Below are 16,781 nucleotides of genomic sequence, written 5' to 3'. Positions count from 1 at the left end.
CAGGGGTCATCCGCGGGGGCTGAGTATCACGGCCCTGGATTCTCAGAGCTGGACATGGAAGGGGTCTGAAAAAGCAGAAAAGGGAGAGACACACAGAGAGAGAGGCAGAGACACAGGCAGAGGGAGAAGCAGGCTCCCTGGAGGGAGCCCGATGGGACTTGAACCCAGGACCCCGGGATCACGACCTGAACCAAAAGCAGACGCTCAACTACTGAGCCACCCAGGCGTCCCGTTATTATCCCATTTTAAAGAAATTAGAGTCCCTGAAGGGTTTGCCGGACTCCAGAGCCTGTGCACTTGCTGCACTGCCCACCTTGCTCAGAGGTGGGGAGGGGACCGATGAGCTGGAGCAGGGGCAGTAATTTGGGGCCTGGGGAGGAACTTGATCTCAACCCTCATGTCCAGTTCCCCAAGTCTCAGAGAACTACCTCTCAAACCAGGGCACTTCTGAGTAAATGCCACAGACAGCCCGCCCCAGCAGAGGGTAGGAGTGAGGGCATGAGGGTGAGGGAGCACGCACAGGTTATGTGCCAGCCACACGCCAGGCCTTTTGTATCTGCAACACAGTTCACCCTCCCATCCCATCCTCCTTGTGAGTCAAGGGTAGGATCACCATTGGGCAGGTGACAGAGGGTCAGAGAGGTATAGTGACTGACCTAAAGTCACACAGAAGAGGCTGGACCCATACCTAGACTGTCTGGCTATTCCCCTCCCCAGAGCTCCTACAGGCCCTGTGGCTTTAATCAGTCAGGACAAGGGTTTGGGCACAAAGCAGATGATTTGGGTCTGATGTCACTTTTGGAAAGATTTGGGCAAGAGATTTGGGATAGCTGTGCTCTCTCCCTCCCCCCAGACAAAGCTCCTCTCTGAAAATCATGATGGCCCTTCAGTGGCTTGTGAAAATCCTGGGACCCCGAGCCACTCTCTGACCCTCGATGCCCAGCCAGGTCCATCCAAAATAGGCGCATGTGTGTATGCAGTAGGAGGCGGGGCAGGGCCCACTGTCGCCTTGCCACCCCAACCTGGTGACCGGGTACAGTAACAGGATAACTGGCTGCCCTGTTGACATCCCAAACCCCAGCCTCTGGCTCCAGGCAGCTGTAGGCTACAGTCCCACAGCCAGCATCAGCTGGCCGGCTGCTGCTGGATGTCCACACCCTCACCTCCCAGCCCTGGGAGCACCAGGGAGTCATGGCTCCTCATTGGTCATTCATCATGACTCCCCCAGAGCCTGGAATGGTGCCCCCCACATAGTAAGTGTTCAGTAAATATCTGCTGAATGATGGGCAGTTTCCAAACACGGGCCTGTGGGCCGGCTGTGTGGGGAGCTGAGGGGAACAGATACTTAGTCCCTTCCCAAGACCCCAAATCAGAATCTTGGGATGCAGAGGGATGAGTCTGCATTTGTTAAAAGATCCCCCAGGTGACTGGGATGCCCTGGCAGGTTTGAGATTCAAGGCAGTGGATCATCCCTGTGATCTGGAGGGAGAGCATGCCCAGAGACAGGGGGATGGCCCTGACGACCTTTGGAGGTCCTTCCTGGCCACTGAGGTCAGTAGATCCAGTACATTTATAGGCGATGCCTCAGGGATAGGAGGAAGGGGAGGAGGAACGGTGGGCGGGGGTGGGTAACGGGATCTGACGTCCAGGAGCAGTGACTCAGGCCCTCAGCACCATGACACTGTGTCTGCATTTAGCCACTGGCTCCTGTTTCCCTGGCGGGCGGGAGGCCTCATGGCCCCCCACCCCGCCCCTACCCTCTTTCCATCTTGCCTCATGCTGGTAACTTCCTGGCAGCCCTACTGGAACCCCTTGGCCAAGATGGGTGACACGGGCCCAGCAAGAACCTCCACCAGAATGACAGACCCCTCTTGCTCCGGTGACCACTCAGCTCCTGCCCCCCACCCCACAGACCACGGGCACCAGTAATTACCCCTAGATGGAGCCCCCCCCACCCGAGGGTGGTGTTCGGTGGGAGGCAGAGAAAAGAAAAACAGTCCCCACCTTCAGAAGCCTCTAATCTAATGGGGGGATGGGCGGACCCCTACACCATGGGGAGTCACTCCAATCTGATGGGGGAGTGAGGACATGGCAGAGAAGTCACAGACCCAGGAAGACCATGTCACAGTGCCAGGTGCTGGGGTGGGCATCCCGGCTGGAGCCCCTGTGTGGCTGCAGCAATCACGGAGGCCTCCGTGGCGGAGGAAGAGTCAGCCAGTCTGGACAGGAAAGGCAGGATTTGGAGAGAACAGAAACCCCACTGCCCATGGCACCCAGCCTCCTGGAGGGCTTTGAATCAGACCTACGGGGTCCCAATCCCAGCTCCCCCACTTACCCCCGTGCAAGCCCCGCCCTCTCAGTGAGGCTCCACTTCCCTGCCTGTAAAATGGGAACAACACCTCTTTTCCCAGAGGTGTGTGGGGACTGGATGGGCCGGGCTGCAAAGCTCACAGCCAGGAGGCGCTCCGGAGGTCGGAGCTGGACCAGCGGCCCCGGGAGATCTCCTTTACCTCTCGCTGAATCCCGCCGCCACAGCCTCTGAGCACCTCCATTGGGCTGGAGGTCACACAGACAGTCCCCAGCAATGTAACCCTCTAGACCTTTAAGGACAATTATCAAATGATCTGCTGTCCTCCCCTGAGTCCTGACCCCACTCCCACCCCGGCCAAGGGCCGCCAGCGTCCTCCTCTGGGGCCCCCAAATGTCCTGAGCGTGGGGTGAGGGCAAGCACAGAATCTGGGTCCCCGTGGGAGCGGGCAGGGGGACAGCTGCACATTCTACCCCCCCCAGGGCTGTCTCCGTCTTTCCTAAGAGATGGGGGTAAACATTATCTGCCCTGAGGGAAGGAGTCTCTCACCTCACACAGGGGTCCAAGGGGTAGGGATCCTCCACCCTCCCCTACCTCCTGACCTTGGGTCTCCTGCTGTCCCCCGGGGCCAGGGGCTTGGACCCCCGCCAACCTGACTGCCCGCCACCTAGATCCCCTCTTACCAAGGACTGGAACTTTGGGGGAGAGGGGACAGGAAACAGAAAACCCTATCCTCAAGAAGCTTGCAGTCTGATGGGGGAGGCACAGTCCTTAGAGAGCCCCAGGCTGATGGGGGAGGCAGAGGCACCACACACACACACACACACACACACACACACACACACACACACACGGGGTCCTGGGGCAGGCACGGGGTCTGAGTGCTGGGGGACAGGCTGCGGAGGCCCCGCGCTGCAGTTATCGGCCTGGAATGCTGGGCTGTGAGCTCAGCCCGCCGCGTGTGCTGGACTGTCAGCAGGGCCGGCTCACCGGAGAGGATTTCCAGCCCCCTCCCGGCCCAGGCGAGGCCTAAATTTAGCTAGGAGACAAGGGGCTGGCCCTGAGCCCGGGACGTCGGGCCTTATAAAGCGCCGGCAATCAGGGCCCGGCACGCTCCCCGGAGCCTGCTGCCCACACCCTCTCCTGTCCCCCTGCCCCCCTGGCCAGGGCCCGGCCGCCCGCCCGTGGATGAGCCACAGGACCTCCTCCACCTTCAGAGCGGAGAGAAGCTTCCACTCCTCCTCGTCCTCATCCTCATCCTCGTCCTCGTCCTCGTCCTCCTCCGCCTCCCGAGCCCTCCCTGCCCAGGACCCGCCCATGGAGAAAGCCCTGAGCATGTTTTCCGAGGATTTTGGCAGCTTCATGCGGCCCCACTCGGAGCCCCTGGCCTTCCCAGGCAAGTTGTCAGGGCTCTGAGGGGAGATGCACAGGTAGGGGACACCTGCTCCGGGGCCCCCCTGCACGTGGCTGCCCAGCTGCACGACCGTAGCCGTGTGCAGCCACCAGAACAGATGCGGTCACAGAGACAGATGTGGCCACAAGAACAGGCTGGCCTCCAGGGGACGGTTGTGACCCAGGGGGCCAGCTGTGATGCCAAAGGCCACACGGGGGCCACGGCCAGGTCCTTGCTGGAGCCCCAGAGGACTGGATGGGGAGGGAGGCACCCCACCCACCCCACCCCACCCCACCTCCGGGCCTGCATCACTCATCTCACCTGTGCTGGGTCAGGCCCCATCCCCGTCCCCGTCGCGGGAAAGGTGGGCTGCAGGAGGTGAGGCGAAGGCGAGGGCAGGGCCCCAGAGGAGCCTGAAACCCGGGCTCTAGATGCAGGTCTGCCCAGCGCTGAGCTCAGCCTTCCCCACAGCCCGTCCCGGGGGGCCGGGCAACATCAAGACCCTCGGGGACGCCTATGAGTTTGCAGTGGACGTGAGTGACTTCTCACCTGAAGACATCATTGTCACCACCTCCAACAACCACATCGAGGTGCGGGCTGAGAAGGTGAGCCTGCCCACCCTGCCTGGACCCCGGTTCCACCCCGTACCCTCTGCCCGGCATCCCCACTCCTATGCACCATGCTGAGACCCCAGACCCTGACTCTTGCTCCCCCAACCTCCCAGGGCAATCTGGAGACCTTGCTCCTGTTACAGAGGGACACTGCCCCCCTCTCCCTGCCCCATGGCACTGAGATCCTTTCTCTGGGAGCCTCAGGGGAAGGGGAAGGGGTGGGGGGATGCAGGCAGAGAGCACCTGAGGAGGTGAAGTGAGGTGAGGGGCGAGCTGAGAGGATGGGGATGGAAGCTGAGTGGGGATAGCGTTCCTGGCAGTCATGCGGGTCCATGGGGGGCTCACCTGTCAAGCGGGGGGAAGAGCCCCCCCATGTTACACCCTTCAAACCCATCTTCCCTCCTCCACCCAGAGGTTCAGCCCCCATCGTGGGATCCTTGAACCCCACCCGAGGCCGGGCAGGGGCCCTGCGGGCCAAGATCAGACACAGTCCAGACCCCACACTCCCTCCACTCACGGGTCTCAGGGTCACTGGGTCACTGAGGTCCCTGAGCGCCGAGGGCCAGGAGGCCTCTACTGGGGAGGAGAGTGTGGCCTGGCCTGAACAGGGGTGCTGTCCCCAGAGGGCCACGGCCACAGCTGCCCGTCAGGGAGGGTCTGTCCAAGGCTCCCTCCAGACCTTCCCTGGCCTGGCTTTCTCTCCCGAGCACGGGAGGCTGGATACCCCCGGTGCCTCTGCCAGGGAAGCCCAGGACTGTGGGCACCAGGACCAGTGGGCAGCACGTGCCAGCCCTGCAACCCCCGCCAGTGACTCAGACACCAGGCTCCTCCGGACACCGTGTGCTGCCCAAATCACAGGGGAGGGGCTGCCCGTCCAGCCCACGCGGTGGACATTGGATGTGCCTGGGCACCCAAGAGGGCACGGCCCTGCTCCATGCTGTCTTCTCTGTTGCTTGGGAGCTCCTGATTCTGCCAAGGAGCCCCTCCTTCTCTGAGCAGCCCCACCCAGCCCCCTGCCTACCCCTCGAAAGCACTGGAGCTCCCCCGGGCACTTCTATAGCTGTCCCGGCCGCCGCCACCCTGGCCAGCCCCTCTGCACCTGCGCCTAGAACCCCCTGGCCCTGGCATGTAGGGGCCTGGCTGGGGTAAGATTAGGGAGAAAGGGCGGTGGCCTGACAGGAGCAGGACAGGGGTGGGGAGCATCCTGCCCTGACCTGTCACCCCTTCCCCAGCTGGCAGCTGACGGCACCGTCATGAACACCTTCGCTCACAAGTGCCAGCTGCCCGAGGACGTGGACCCCACTTCGGTGACCTCTGCCCTGAGGGAGGATGGCAGCCTCACCATCCGGGCCCGGCGCCACCCGCACACGGAGCACGTCCAGCAGACCTTCAGGACGGAGATTAAAATCTGAGGGCCTCCCCCTCCCCGCCCCCTCCCACTTCCCCTAGACTCCCCCACTGGCGTGCCAGAGAAGTTTCCTCACCCTCATGACAGCTTGCAGGACATCTCAGCTCAAATTCCAGGCCCTGAGGTTGGTCATCCCCCTAAACTGAGGCCTCCTGCTCTCCAGGGGCAGGCTGGGGATCCTTTTGCCTCACCTGTGGCCCCCAGATTCTAGATGTGGCCTCTTTCACTTAATCCAGAATAAAGGGATTGAGATAGGAAAGGGAGTTCCCGGAGAACCCACTTTGGGGAAAGGAACTGGGTCAAGCAAATAATCTGCAGGACAGACAGATGGACAAATCCTCTGATTTCTGGAGTCTTTGCAGTGCAGGGGCAGAGGGGACAAGGACCTGGGACTCCCTTGGCCAAGGGGAGCAGGGGAGACAGAGGCAGATATTAGGCGCTGATCCAAGCGGGACAGAGAAGTCAGAGAGGACAGCCATGGTGGGAAGCGTCCCCTCTGCCACTCCCTGAGCCCCGGGGCTAGCTGCCAGGCCACCTGCCTACCTGGTGCCCCCCCCACCAGCTGTGCCAGGACAGGGCCACACAACGTCTGTATATAGATGGGGTTTTTCCAATAGAGCTGCTTTGTGATAAATGGTACAACACTCCTGCCCTCTGGTACGCGCTTGTGCCCTTAGGCTAGGCCCAGCTGGGGGTGGGGCCGGTGCCTCCTCACACCCAGACACCTGGGCTCCCGGGCTGCCCCCACTGCAGACAGGTCATCCAGCTGGGGTGGGAGAGACAGCACGGATGGGGCCTTGAGCCTTCAAGGTTGGACTCTAGCTTCTCGTCACCCTTCCCCTGCACCAGTCACCTCTCCCACCCTTCCCCCTCTTTAATCAATGAATCTATAGGCTGGGTGTGTGTATAGTACACAAATGTGCACATTGCCATGTTCTTCAAGTACTGAGGATTACTGTTAGTTGAGGCTAAATTCAGAGTACCCTAAAATTAGATATTTTTATTACTGGGGAAACTGAGTCTCTGAGCTGTTGAATGCCAGGCTCACTCATTAAAGGTCATATTTGAACCCAGGCCTTGAAAGCTGCTCTCAAACTGCCTCCACCCTTCCCAGCACTGGAGAGTAGTTCCCCTCATTCTGCCTCTCATGGCCTGTGCACCCTGCCCCCCACCTTCCTGCTGGAGGGTGCCTGGATCATAGGGAGAGCCCCCGACCCAGTTCCCTCTTAGTCTCCAGCCCAGGGCAGGGACCTCAGGTCAGCCTTCATCTGGGGGAGCCCCAGATACCCCCAGTGACACTGGCTCCATCTCCAACCTACAGAAGGAGGGGTGGGAGTAGGGGTGGTTCACAGTGGTTGAGGCCTCCTAGGGCAAGAGGCCGGGCCTGCTTCTTCCTTCTGCACCTTTTGGGTCCGTGTTCCATAGGGCGGCCTCTCACCCCTGCCATTCTGGGGCCCTTAGGGGATGGCTGGGGGGTGGAAGGGAACACGGGAGGACCATACCATTGTATGCTGCACACACAATAAACCACGGAATCACAGACCGCGGGAGATCACCTGTCTGAAGTTCTCAACCTCGGGATGGGGCTGGAGGCTGCCAGGGGAAGAAACCCCAGAATAAACTGACCCGCCTTCCTTGAGATCTGGGGCGAGGAGTGGCAGCTCAAGGACCTCACAGAAAGGCGGGTGTCCCCTGGCCTCCTCCTGGGAATCCCAGAGTTATTTCCCTGCATGATTACTGCACAGGCGGGGCCGGGGACAGCAAAGGGGGGCCACCTGCACCGCAGCGTCGCCTCCCCTCCTGGAGCCCGCCTTGTGCCAGGTGGCCCCTGGGGACCAGACCGGCTGGGCGGCGGGCTCGGGGTCGCAGGGACCCGGGCCGGGGCAGGGCTGTGGCCGGAGGGCAGGGCTGCTTGGGGGAGTCTGGGTGCTCCCTGGAGGCCCCGCCGCACCCCCCCACCAGGCGCCGCTGAAACCGGAGTGCCTGGCTCCTCGGTGCAGCTCGGGCCGCAGGGGGGAGGCGGGAGGAGAAGAGGGGGCGCGGTATTTCCAGCCTCCGTGACTCACTGATTCCACTGCGCTATTTGCAGCCCCGAAACTCCGCGGCCGGGGTTGGGGGTGGAGCCGCGCCCGCCTCCCGCTCCCCCGACCCCCACCCAGGGGCAGGCTCCCCGCGGCTTCCCGACCCCAGCGAGGCCCCCCCTGGGGCGCGAGGGGGGCTCCCCCCCCCGGACCAGTGACCCCGCTCCCCCCCCCCCAGGCCCCCACGGCCTCTCCCCAGACCCAGGTTTCGGGAGATGAAGATTCCGCAGGCACAGAGCAGAAGCGCGTCCCGGAGGGCCCTCCCCTCCCAGCAAGGTGACCCTGCGGCAGGGGGGGCGGCGGAGGGGGCCGGCAGCCCTCTGTCATCGGCTCCGCCCCCGGGGCGCCTGGGCTGGCCTCCGCACCTCGTCTCCCCCACCCCCACTCCCCGGCCCCCCACCCTTTCCAGGCTAAATATAGGCCTGGCTGCAGGCCCTGCGCCCCACCCCCACCCCAGGAATAATTTTAGCAGCCCCGTTCATTGAGCGCCTAGTGTGTGCCGGGCCTACTGCTCAGCCGCAGCAATCCACGAGGTAGGCACCGAGGAGGTTCAGAGAGGTCAAGCAACTGGCCCAAGGTCACACAGCTCGGAAGTGGCAATGGTTGGGATTTGAATCTTTGTCTATGGCTCTAGAAGTCCTCTGCTGGATCTAGGAAGCCCAAATCAGTGCCCTCCCACCCCCCAACACACACATGACACCACCCCAGGGTTAAGTCAGCTCCCCTGGCCCTATCCGGGCATCCTGTACAGGGAAGGCAGACTTGTACAGCTTATAGTTTTGGGAGTGGACCTGGTAGGAAGGCAGGAGAGGCTGAAAAGATGCAGCCTTCCAAGCCTGGAGACCTGTGACCTGTGAAAAAGTCCAGGTCGGGTGCTGCCAGAGACCCGGAAGGGTGCCAGGGACCTAGAAGGTTTCCTCACATTCGGGCCCAAAACCACCTCCTCCAGAAAGCCTTCTAGACCTGCCAGCTCAGGGGCACAGACAAGTCCAAAGAAGCCTGGGCCCAAACTTTGTGCTCAAAAGAAACTGAAACTCAGATGAAAGGGGTGCTTGCCTGAGGGTGAGCCACCCACTTGGTTGGCCAGCCTGTCCTCTTGGTGTGGTGGGGAAACCGAGGCCCAGGGAGGGCTAGGACCTTACCCAGGGTCACACAGAAGTCAGTGGCACAGGTGAGATGGAGACCCGGGCTTCTAGAAGCTCAGGCCGGGGCATTTCTTCCAGGCCAACCCCTTCATGCCCATTGCCACCTTTCCCTGGCCCGGAGGTAACTCCTACCTCCCACCCTGTAGCCCACCTCCCCACACCCCTCTCCCCAGTCTGCATCGGATCCTAGTTCTGCAAGGGCACAAGGTGCCTTATTTTGCCCTCTTGCTCCCAAGCCTGGCATGGAACCATGCCGTAAGTACAAACATAAGTACGTGTTTTTTTTGTTTCGTTTTGTTTTTAATAAGTACATGTTTGTAAGATTTTTTTGAAAAGCTAAAAAGCCTCAGTAAATAGTGGAGGGTCAGCATGGACTCTGGAGCTACACTCCCTGGGTCTGAATCTTGGCTCTGCTGCTTCTGAGCTGTGTGATCCCCTATAAGTAACATAATCCGTCTGTGCCTCAGTTGTCCTATCTGTAAGCGGTGCCAGTAGAATCCACTCGCTAGGGTTGTTACACGTGACGCACGCAGCAGCTGACTGGAGCTCAGGTATGCCATGACCTGACAATGCCCAGTGGGGCTCAGCTACTGTGACTTCACTCAGATTTGGATCCCGACGTCTCCACCTCACCCACGCTGCTGTGGCTCCATCGAGACCAAGACTCAGGCCAGAGCCGCAGAGGAGCTCCCCTGGTAGCTGCAGTCTCCTCTCCATGAAAAGCAGGTAAGGGCAGAGCTAAAAGGTCCCCTCGCTGTCTCAGAAGAGCCTGTCTGGGCTCTGGAGGTGGAGGTGGGGGTGGAAAGAAACCTCTGGAAGCTTTAGTTACCTCATCCCATAAACAAAGATCAGACCCCACCCTCCCAGGTCTGCTATGAGGAGCCACAGAGAGATGGTGTTTTAGTACAAACTCAGGAAATGCTGAAGTCTCGTTAAAACCGCGCTTGTTTTCCGAACAAGGTTCCGGAGGGGCATGGTGACCAGTCTGAGGGACTGGAGCCCAGGGCAGGAGCCTCGGGGCAGGGGAGGGAGTGTTATTTACAGTCAGCACAGCTGGGCCACCCCATACCTGGCCTGGGGCTCATGGTGACCAGCCAGCTGGGCCAGTCCCCAGCTCAGAGGCCCTCCAAGGCCCAGACCCGGGGACAATCTCTCATGGGAGTCTGGGGGCTACTAGACTGGGTGTGGGCCCCCTGGGCACAAGGCAGGGCGGCTGGCCCTAGAGAGCCCGGGAGGAGAGGGCAGGATGGCAAATCTGCGCCTTCCTTTCATCTGCCCTCCTCTCCCTCTCCTCTTTCTTCTTTTTTTAAATGTAACTTATTTTTTTTTTAAAGATTTATTTAGTGACACCTGCATGGCTCAGTCAGTTAAGCATCTGCCATCATCTCAGGTCATGATCCGGGGTCCTGGGATCAAGCCCCACATCAGGCTCCCTGCTCAGTGGTCGACCTGCTTCTCCCTCTTCCTCTGCCTGCCTCTCCCCCTGCTTGTGCTCTCCTCTCTCTCTCTGTCTCTCCCTCGGTCAAATTAATAAATAAAAATTTTTTAAAAAGAAAAATAGATTTATGAATATATCTTAGAGGGGGAGAAAGAATCCCAAGCAGACTCCTGGCTGAGTGCAGAGGCCAGCCCGGGGCTCCCTCCCACGACCCTGAGATCATGACCTGAGCAGAAACCAAGAGCCAAGGGCTCAACCAACTGCGCCACCCAGTCGTCCATCTCCCCTCCTCGCGCAATTCTCAACCACCACCTATTACAGAGAGTCACTTTAAGGTACCGGAGACACAGTCTTTGTTTTTTTAAAGATTTTATTTATGGGCAGCCCGGGTGGCTCAGCGGTTTAGCGTCCCCTTCAGCCCAGGGTGTGATCCTGGAGACCCGGGATCGAGTCTCTCTCTCTGTGTCTCTCATGGATAAATAAATCTTTTTTTTTTTTTTTAAGATTTTTTGAATTTATTTATTCATGAGAGACAGAGAGAAGCAGAGACACAGGCAGAGGGAGAAGCAGGCTCCATGCAGGGAGCCCAATGTGGGACTCGATCCCAGGTCTCCAGGATCAGGCCCTGGGCTGAAGGCAGCGCTAAACCGCTGAGCCACCCGGGCTGCCCGTGGGGACCCAGTCTTGATCGAGCATGGTTGCCAACCTGGAAACACCTTCACTCACTCACACGTTAACCCACTGGTTCAATAAAGTCCTTCACTTGTTTATGGATTCATTCCCTCAACAGAATACAGTATGGATGGTAGGCAAAGCCCTGAGGTCAAACTACCTTAATTTCAACCCTGGCTCTGCCACTTGCTAGCTATGTGACCCTGGGCCAGTTGCTTTCCCTACCTGAGCCTCAGTTTCCACATCTGTAAAATGGGATAGTCCCTCACAGGATTGTGGGTGGAGAGACTAACCGAGCTCTCTCCTACCCCCCCCCGTTGCCCCTGGTGTGTTCCATCTCAGTGAGGGCCCTGCTCACCTGTTGAGCCCCACACACCCTCCACATACCTGCCAGGCCCTCGGCTGGGTCCTCGTAAAACCATTTGCTCATTGAACAAACGTGAACACGATGACGGCTGCAAAGCTCAGGGTCATGATGCCGTGGCTTACAGGTGTGTAGTCACACTGCCTGGGGTTTGGCTTTGAGCTCTGCCTCCTTCCTTACCTGTAGAATGGCGATAAAAGTCATACCTACCTCTCTGGTCTGGTATGAGAGGAACAGAGGTGGTGTGTGGTGCATATTAAAATATACAGAGCCATGGGTCACCTGGCTGGTTCTGTCAGAGAGCAGGTCACTCTCGACCTCAGGATTATGAGTTTGAGCCCCATGCTGGGTTTAGAGTACTAAAATATAAATAAACTTAAAAAAAAATACACACACACACACACTCATTATTGGGCAAAAGGGGGTATTGGTTAGACTGCAGTTTGGCTTCTGGAAACATGGACCCCACTGGGTGGCTGGCCCAGGACTCTGGCCCCGTGCCCAGCCGTTGTCTACCTTCCTGGCCAGGCCAGGACACTGTGCCCTGCAGTCTGATGATAGGGTGACACCTGCTGTTACAAAACTGGACGTGCAGCCACAGGCCCACCCTCTTCCTGGAGAGCTTCTAACTCCCTTTGCAGCTGCGTCTTTGTGGGTTCTTCTAGTCCAGTGATTCTCAGCCCGGGGAAGAGGGAGGAGGGACAGATGTCCTCCAGATTACTCTGTCACTGCCTCTCTAGCCCAAGTTGACACCCCGCTTTGCCTGGATTAGGGCTCAGCCTCCTAAGCTCCCCCTGCCCCCAAACCCCAGCCTCCCCAACCCCTGCCTTCTGGTCCCAGCACAAGAGCTATGGAAAGTTTGGGTTTTTTGCTTTTAAGTAAGCTCTACGTCCAACCTGGGGCTTGAACTCAAGACCCTAAGATCAAGAGTCACATGTTCATGGCGCCTGGCTGGCTCAGTGGGAAGAACAAGCAATTCTTGATCTCGGGGTCTTGAGTCCAAGCCCTGTGATGGGTTTAGAGATTACTTAAATAAATAAATAAAGTTTTAAAAAAAGTCACAGGCTCTATCTCATCTTGGCCTGCAAGGCCTCACGTGGTGAGGTCCCTGCCATTTCTCTGGCCACTGCTGCGTGTACACATGCATGAGTTGTCTTCCCCCAACTAGAGAATAAGCTCCTTCAGGGTGAGGGCTTGTCTGTCTTATCACTGCTCCAGCTGAGGGTCCAGCCCAGAGCCTGGCACACAGTGGGTGCCCAATAAATACTTGGTGAGAGTGAATTAATACTCCAGCCAAACTGAATGACTCTGGCCCTTCTTCCTGGAACCCCCCCCCCCCCCCGCATTGTTCCCTCACCTTTGTGTGGCTCACTCACTGGTCAAATCTTGGTCTAGACATCACTTCTTTCAGGAAGCCCTCCCTGAACACCTCCCCCATGGACACCCTCCTCCAGCCCCAGCCTTATTCTGTGTGCCCTTAACTTGCACTTACCAGCTTTGGCCATCTTCTTTTCTTGCCTCCCCCATAAGGCTGTGGACTCCCGGAGGACTGAGTTATGGCTGTTCTCTCTGGATCTCCTCTGCCTAGGAGAGATACTGCTGGGATGAGAGGCCACCTGGGGCTGGGAGCAACCTGAGCACCAGGCGTGCCTGGGATCTAATTGGAATTGTACCTGTGTGTGGGACCTGAGTGCATCCCTCAGTTCCCTAATCTGTGCTTCTTCATCCTGGCACTGCAAGGATGTCCCTTCCCTGGCACAGGGCAAATGGCTAATACACCTTAGCTACTAGTGTTTGTAGGAAACTAGTAAAATAACCATTGAATAAATACGTGAACATTCAGCATTTTTTTTTTTTTAGAGAGGGAGGGGGAAGGGGCAAAGGGAGAAGGAGGGAATCTGAAGTAGACTCCCTGCTGAGCATGGGAGGTAGGGGGCTCAATCTCAGGACCCTGAGATCATGACCTGAGCAGAAATCAAGAGTCAGATGCTTAACCCACTGAGCCACCCAGGTGCCCCCTGAACATCAGCAATTTTAACGAGAAAGCCTTGAGACATACTCCCTCAGAGGAGTTGATGTAGCATTCCACACAACACTGCATCTTAGGCCCACACACACCCTCACACCCACACCGGTGACCCCACTTCCCGCTGGGTAACCTGACTGCCCGGTGACACAGGAGCCACCTACCCTTGTGTCCCTAGGGATACATGAGCCTGGTACGTATGTAGTAGCTGCTCAGGAAATGGGCTCTTACATTTATCTCTGTTCAAACATGATACTCTATTACCTTTCTGAGCACCTCCGTGCCCTTCTAAGGAGTGTCCCTTATTTCCCATTTTGGATTGGCAGGTCCCACCTGGGTCCCTGAATTTCCCCACTTGGCGTCTATGCTTCCCAGTGACCCACACACTTGCCCGGGAGCTGGGATGGCCGCGGACAGCTCGCTGCTCCTGCCCATCGCATTGGGGCATCCTGGCCCTGGCTCAGGTTGGCCCTTGGATTCCCACAGTGCTGGCTCCTTCTCATCTTTTATTTAAGATTTTATTTATCATTTGACAGAGAGAGAGCACAAGTAGGCGCAGCAGGAGAGAAGCAGACGCCCCACTGAGCAGGGAGCCCACCGGGGGCCTCGATCCCAGGACCCTGGGATCATGACCTGAGTCGAAGGCAGATGCTTAACCGACTGAACCACCCAGGTGCCCCTTCTCCTTTTAGACCATACTTTGTTACCCTCCCAGAAGCCTTTCCCACCCAGCTCTTTGGGCCCATCGCCTCCCATCCCGGCACCCCATTTCAGTTCCGACAAAGCACCCATTCCATCACTGTTCAAAATCATCCTTATTTATTTGGTTACTTATTTAACTCTTTCCCTCACCCCCACCCACCTCCCCGAGGATAAGCTCCAAGAAAGCTGTGATGTCTCCCCTGGTACTTGGCAGAGCCTGGCGGATAGAAGATGCTCCATTAGGATTTGCCGTATGAGCGAATTGGCTTCTTTCCATGTGCAGGTGCCTTAGCCTGCTCCTGCTGGAGGGTGAATGGAGACAGGGAGGAGGAAGCAGGAGACCCTTGAGTGTGTACTTGGTGGCTGGTTCAGATGTCCTTGATCGATCTAATGCTCTTCGTTGGGCCTGGTGCAAAGATTTCTTTCTGCTTGGCTGGAGAAGAGGGGCTGGGCTCTGGGAGCTGCAGCCCCAGCCCCCGAGCTCTGGAGTCTGCTGTGCCAACCCCCTTCTCCATGGCCAGGCTCTCCCAGTTAATCTGCCTGCCCACAGACACAGGAGGAGAGGGCTTTGAGTGAGCCGATGACCGTTCCCCAAGCTGAAGACCTGGAGGGCACAGACTTCAAGGGGCTCCCCTTGGCCTCAGGAGCCTCTTGAGGGACCAGTGGACTGACCGGGGTGGAAGCTGGGGTTATAGTCCCTCTGCAGGGCGGCAGGGTGGCCCTGGTGTGGGCAAGGTGTCCCCCACTCAGAGGGGCCTCCTGAGTCAAGTGGGGCTGGTTTTCTCCACAGAACAAGATGTAGGTCTTCATTGGAGGAGTGACAGGTCCTAGATTAGGACTAGGGGCTCGGGGTGGCACCGGGGGTGCTACTAGGGTGAGCGGTTTGCCACGAGCACAGTCGATAATGAAAGTCAGGTGAGCAGCGGGGATGGCCTTCTGATGGCAGGCCGGCTTCCCACCTGGAAGGAAGGAAGGAAGGAAAAGCCCAAGGCTTTACGCTGGCACCGGAGAGTGTGGTTTCATTCATTCCCTTCCTCCTTCCCTCGAGGAGAGTTTAACTGCCCAGTAGGGAAGGGGGGGGGGTTCTAAGGGCAGAGGTTTTAGCACCCAGGACACCCCGAGTTGAAATCCTGCTTTCCCCGAAAAGCATTGCCCCAGGCATCTGAGCTTCTGTACTGTGCACACGACCTGCACAATGGCCTTGTGCGGACTCTGGTGCCTGGAGGAGGTTGGGGGGGTGGGGGGCTGAGGTTCCAGATTTTTAACGAGCTCCCAGGGAATGCCAGTGCTGCTGGTCCTCGGACCACACTGTGTAAGTAATGGGGTCCTGGAGCGAGAGGAAGGTCCTGCCACCTTTTACAGACCAGGACGCTGAGACTCAGCTTGTACAAATAGTGCTACCCCCCCCCCACCCGCCTCCACACAACCTTGTCCCCACACACGGTAGTGCCCGGACTGTCTGTCTGTCCCGGGAATCCCTGCTCTTACTATTGAGCCCTCCTGACCCAGCTCAGGCACAAGCTCCGCACCAAGCTGTCGACTTGTCTGTCAACAAAGCGAGTGCCAGTGCAGCTCCCTGTGAATCCAAAGCCTGTACTCTTAAATGGCAATTTTTTTAAAAAGATTTTATTTATTCATGAGAGACCCACAAAGAGAGAGGCAGAGACCTAGGCAGAGGGAGAAGCAGGCTCCATGCAGGGAGCCTGATGCAGGACTCGATCCCGGGTCTCCAGGATCAGGCCCTGGGCTGAAGGCGGCGCTAAACCGCTGTGCCACCTGGGCTGCCCAATGGTGAACTTTTCTGAGTTACCCAAATAACAAGTAAATCTACTCTTAACCATGTGCTCTTCATCACAACACAGGCTTGGAAGGAAGCTCACGTTCTGGTAGGTTTGTGGGCACAGGGAATCCAACGAAGCCCACTCGTGGCTTGCAAACCCCTGCAGCTCCGGGGAGGGTGTCTGTCCTCCCCAGTGCCCCCTTGGCTGGTCTTTCCGCGGCGCAGAGCATCCCCTGCCCCCTGCCCCCTCTTACCTGAGCTGGTCTCCAGGTCTGTCTCAAGGCCCATGACTTTGGGGCTAGCTCTTTGGTCACTGGGGTCTCTTGAGGGCCTCACTTCTGCTGCCACCCTGGAGAACTTCTAGCTCTGGCAGGAGGACAACTTCTCAGCAGCCTCTTCCAGGATGTAGCTCCCCACCCAAGGACCAGACCTTTTATATTTACCGGATCCGGATCTGCTGAGTGAATTCCACCAAGAGCCACAGGAACTGGCCTGGGGCAGCTAGCGGATTGCTTTGATCAACGGGGTTATGTCAACAGGATTGTTGTCGGGTCACCGAGAGGCAGGCCTTCTACCAGACACTATTTCTTTCGACACCAGCAGCTTCCTACATGTCCTTTTGTCTTAGCCTGTCCAGACTTAGACAAGAAACATGTATTTCCCATGAACCTGGATGCTGGAAGTTCAAATCAGGAGGTCCACAGATTCCGAGTTTGGTGAGGACTCACTGGTTCATGGATGGCTCTTTCCGGAAGGGTCTTCATGGGGCAGAATGAGCACAGACGCTCTCTGGAGTCTCTTTTATCAGGGCACTAATCTCATCATGAGGGCTCCACCCTCATGATCTAATCAC

At 58.2% G+C, this 16,781-nt stretch overlaps 2 protein-coding genes across 2 annotated transcripts; one reads left to right on the top strand and one right to left on the bottom strand.

The window, feature by feature from the left end:
- Positions 1-3,415: 3,415 nt before the first annotated feature.
- On the top strand, positions 3,416-7,260 carry HSPB7 (heat shock protein family B (small) member 7). The gene is made up of 3 exons (XM_055331057.1): positions 3,416-3,704; positions 4,173-4,306; positions 5,545-7,260. The coding sequence occupies exons 1-3, from the start codon at positions 3,497-3,499 to the stop codon at positions 5,722-5,724; spliced, it is 522 nt and encodes a 173-aa protein (XP_055187032.1). The 5' UTR covers positions 3,416-3,496; the 3' UTR covers positions 5,725-7,260.
- A 7,108-nt stretch (positions 7,261-14,368) lies between these two features.
- SRARP (steroid receptor associated and regulated protein) lies at positions 14,369-16,319 on the bottom strand. The gene is made up of 2 exons (XM_055332891.1): positions 16,183-16,319; positions 14,369-15,107 (listed from the first exon to the last, which is right to left on the bottom strand). The coding sequence occupies exons 1-2, from the start codon at positions 16,214-16,216 to the stop codon at positions 14,680-14,682; spliced, it is 462 nt and encodes a 153-aa protein (XP_055188866.1). The 5' UTR covers positions 16,217-16,319; the 3' UTR covers positions 14,369-14,679.
- Positions 16,320-16,781: the final 462 nt, after the last annotated feature.

Source organism: Nyctereutes procyonoides, unplaced genomic scaffold, assembly GCF_905146905.1.
Source record: "Nyctereutes procyonoides isolate TBG_1078 unplaced genomic scaffold, NYPRO_anot_genome, whole genome shotgun sequence".
NCBI lineage: Eukaryota > Metazoa > Chordata > Mammalia > Carnivora > Canidae > Nyctereutes > Nyctereutes procyonoides.
Note: the sequence above shows the minus strand (reverse complement) of the source record. Positions and strands in the feature narration are given on the sequence as shown.

What these genes read in the sequence shown, in the direction of transcription:
- SRARP (XM_055332891.1), bottom strand. Translation starts at nt 16,216, where the DNA reads ATGGGCCTTGAGACAGACCTGGAGACCAGCTCAG. An exon ending in AGACCTGGAGACCAGCTCAG is followed by an intron (nt 15,108 to 16,182) that starts GTAAGAGGGGGC and finishes CCTTCCTTCCAG; the next exon opens with GTGGGAAGCCGGCCTGCCAT.
- HSPB7 (XM_055331057.1), top strand. Translation starts at nt 3,497, where the DNA reads ATGAGCCACAGGACCTCCTCCACCTTCAGAGCGGAGAGAAGCTTCCAC. An exon ending in GGAGCCCCTGGCCTTCCCAG is followed by an intron (nt 3,705 to 4,172) that starts GCAAGTTGTCAG and finishes CCTTCCCCACAG; the next exon opens with CCCGTCCCGGGGGGCCGGGC. An exon ending in TCGAGGTGCGGGCTGAGAAG is followed by an intron (nt 4,307 to 5,544) that starts GTGAGCCTGCCC and finishes CCCCTTCCCCAG; the next exon opens with CTGGCAGCTGACGGCACCGT.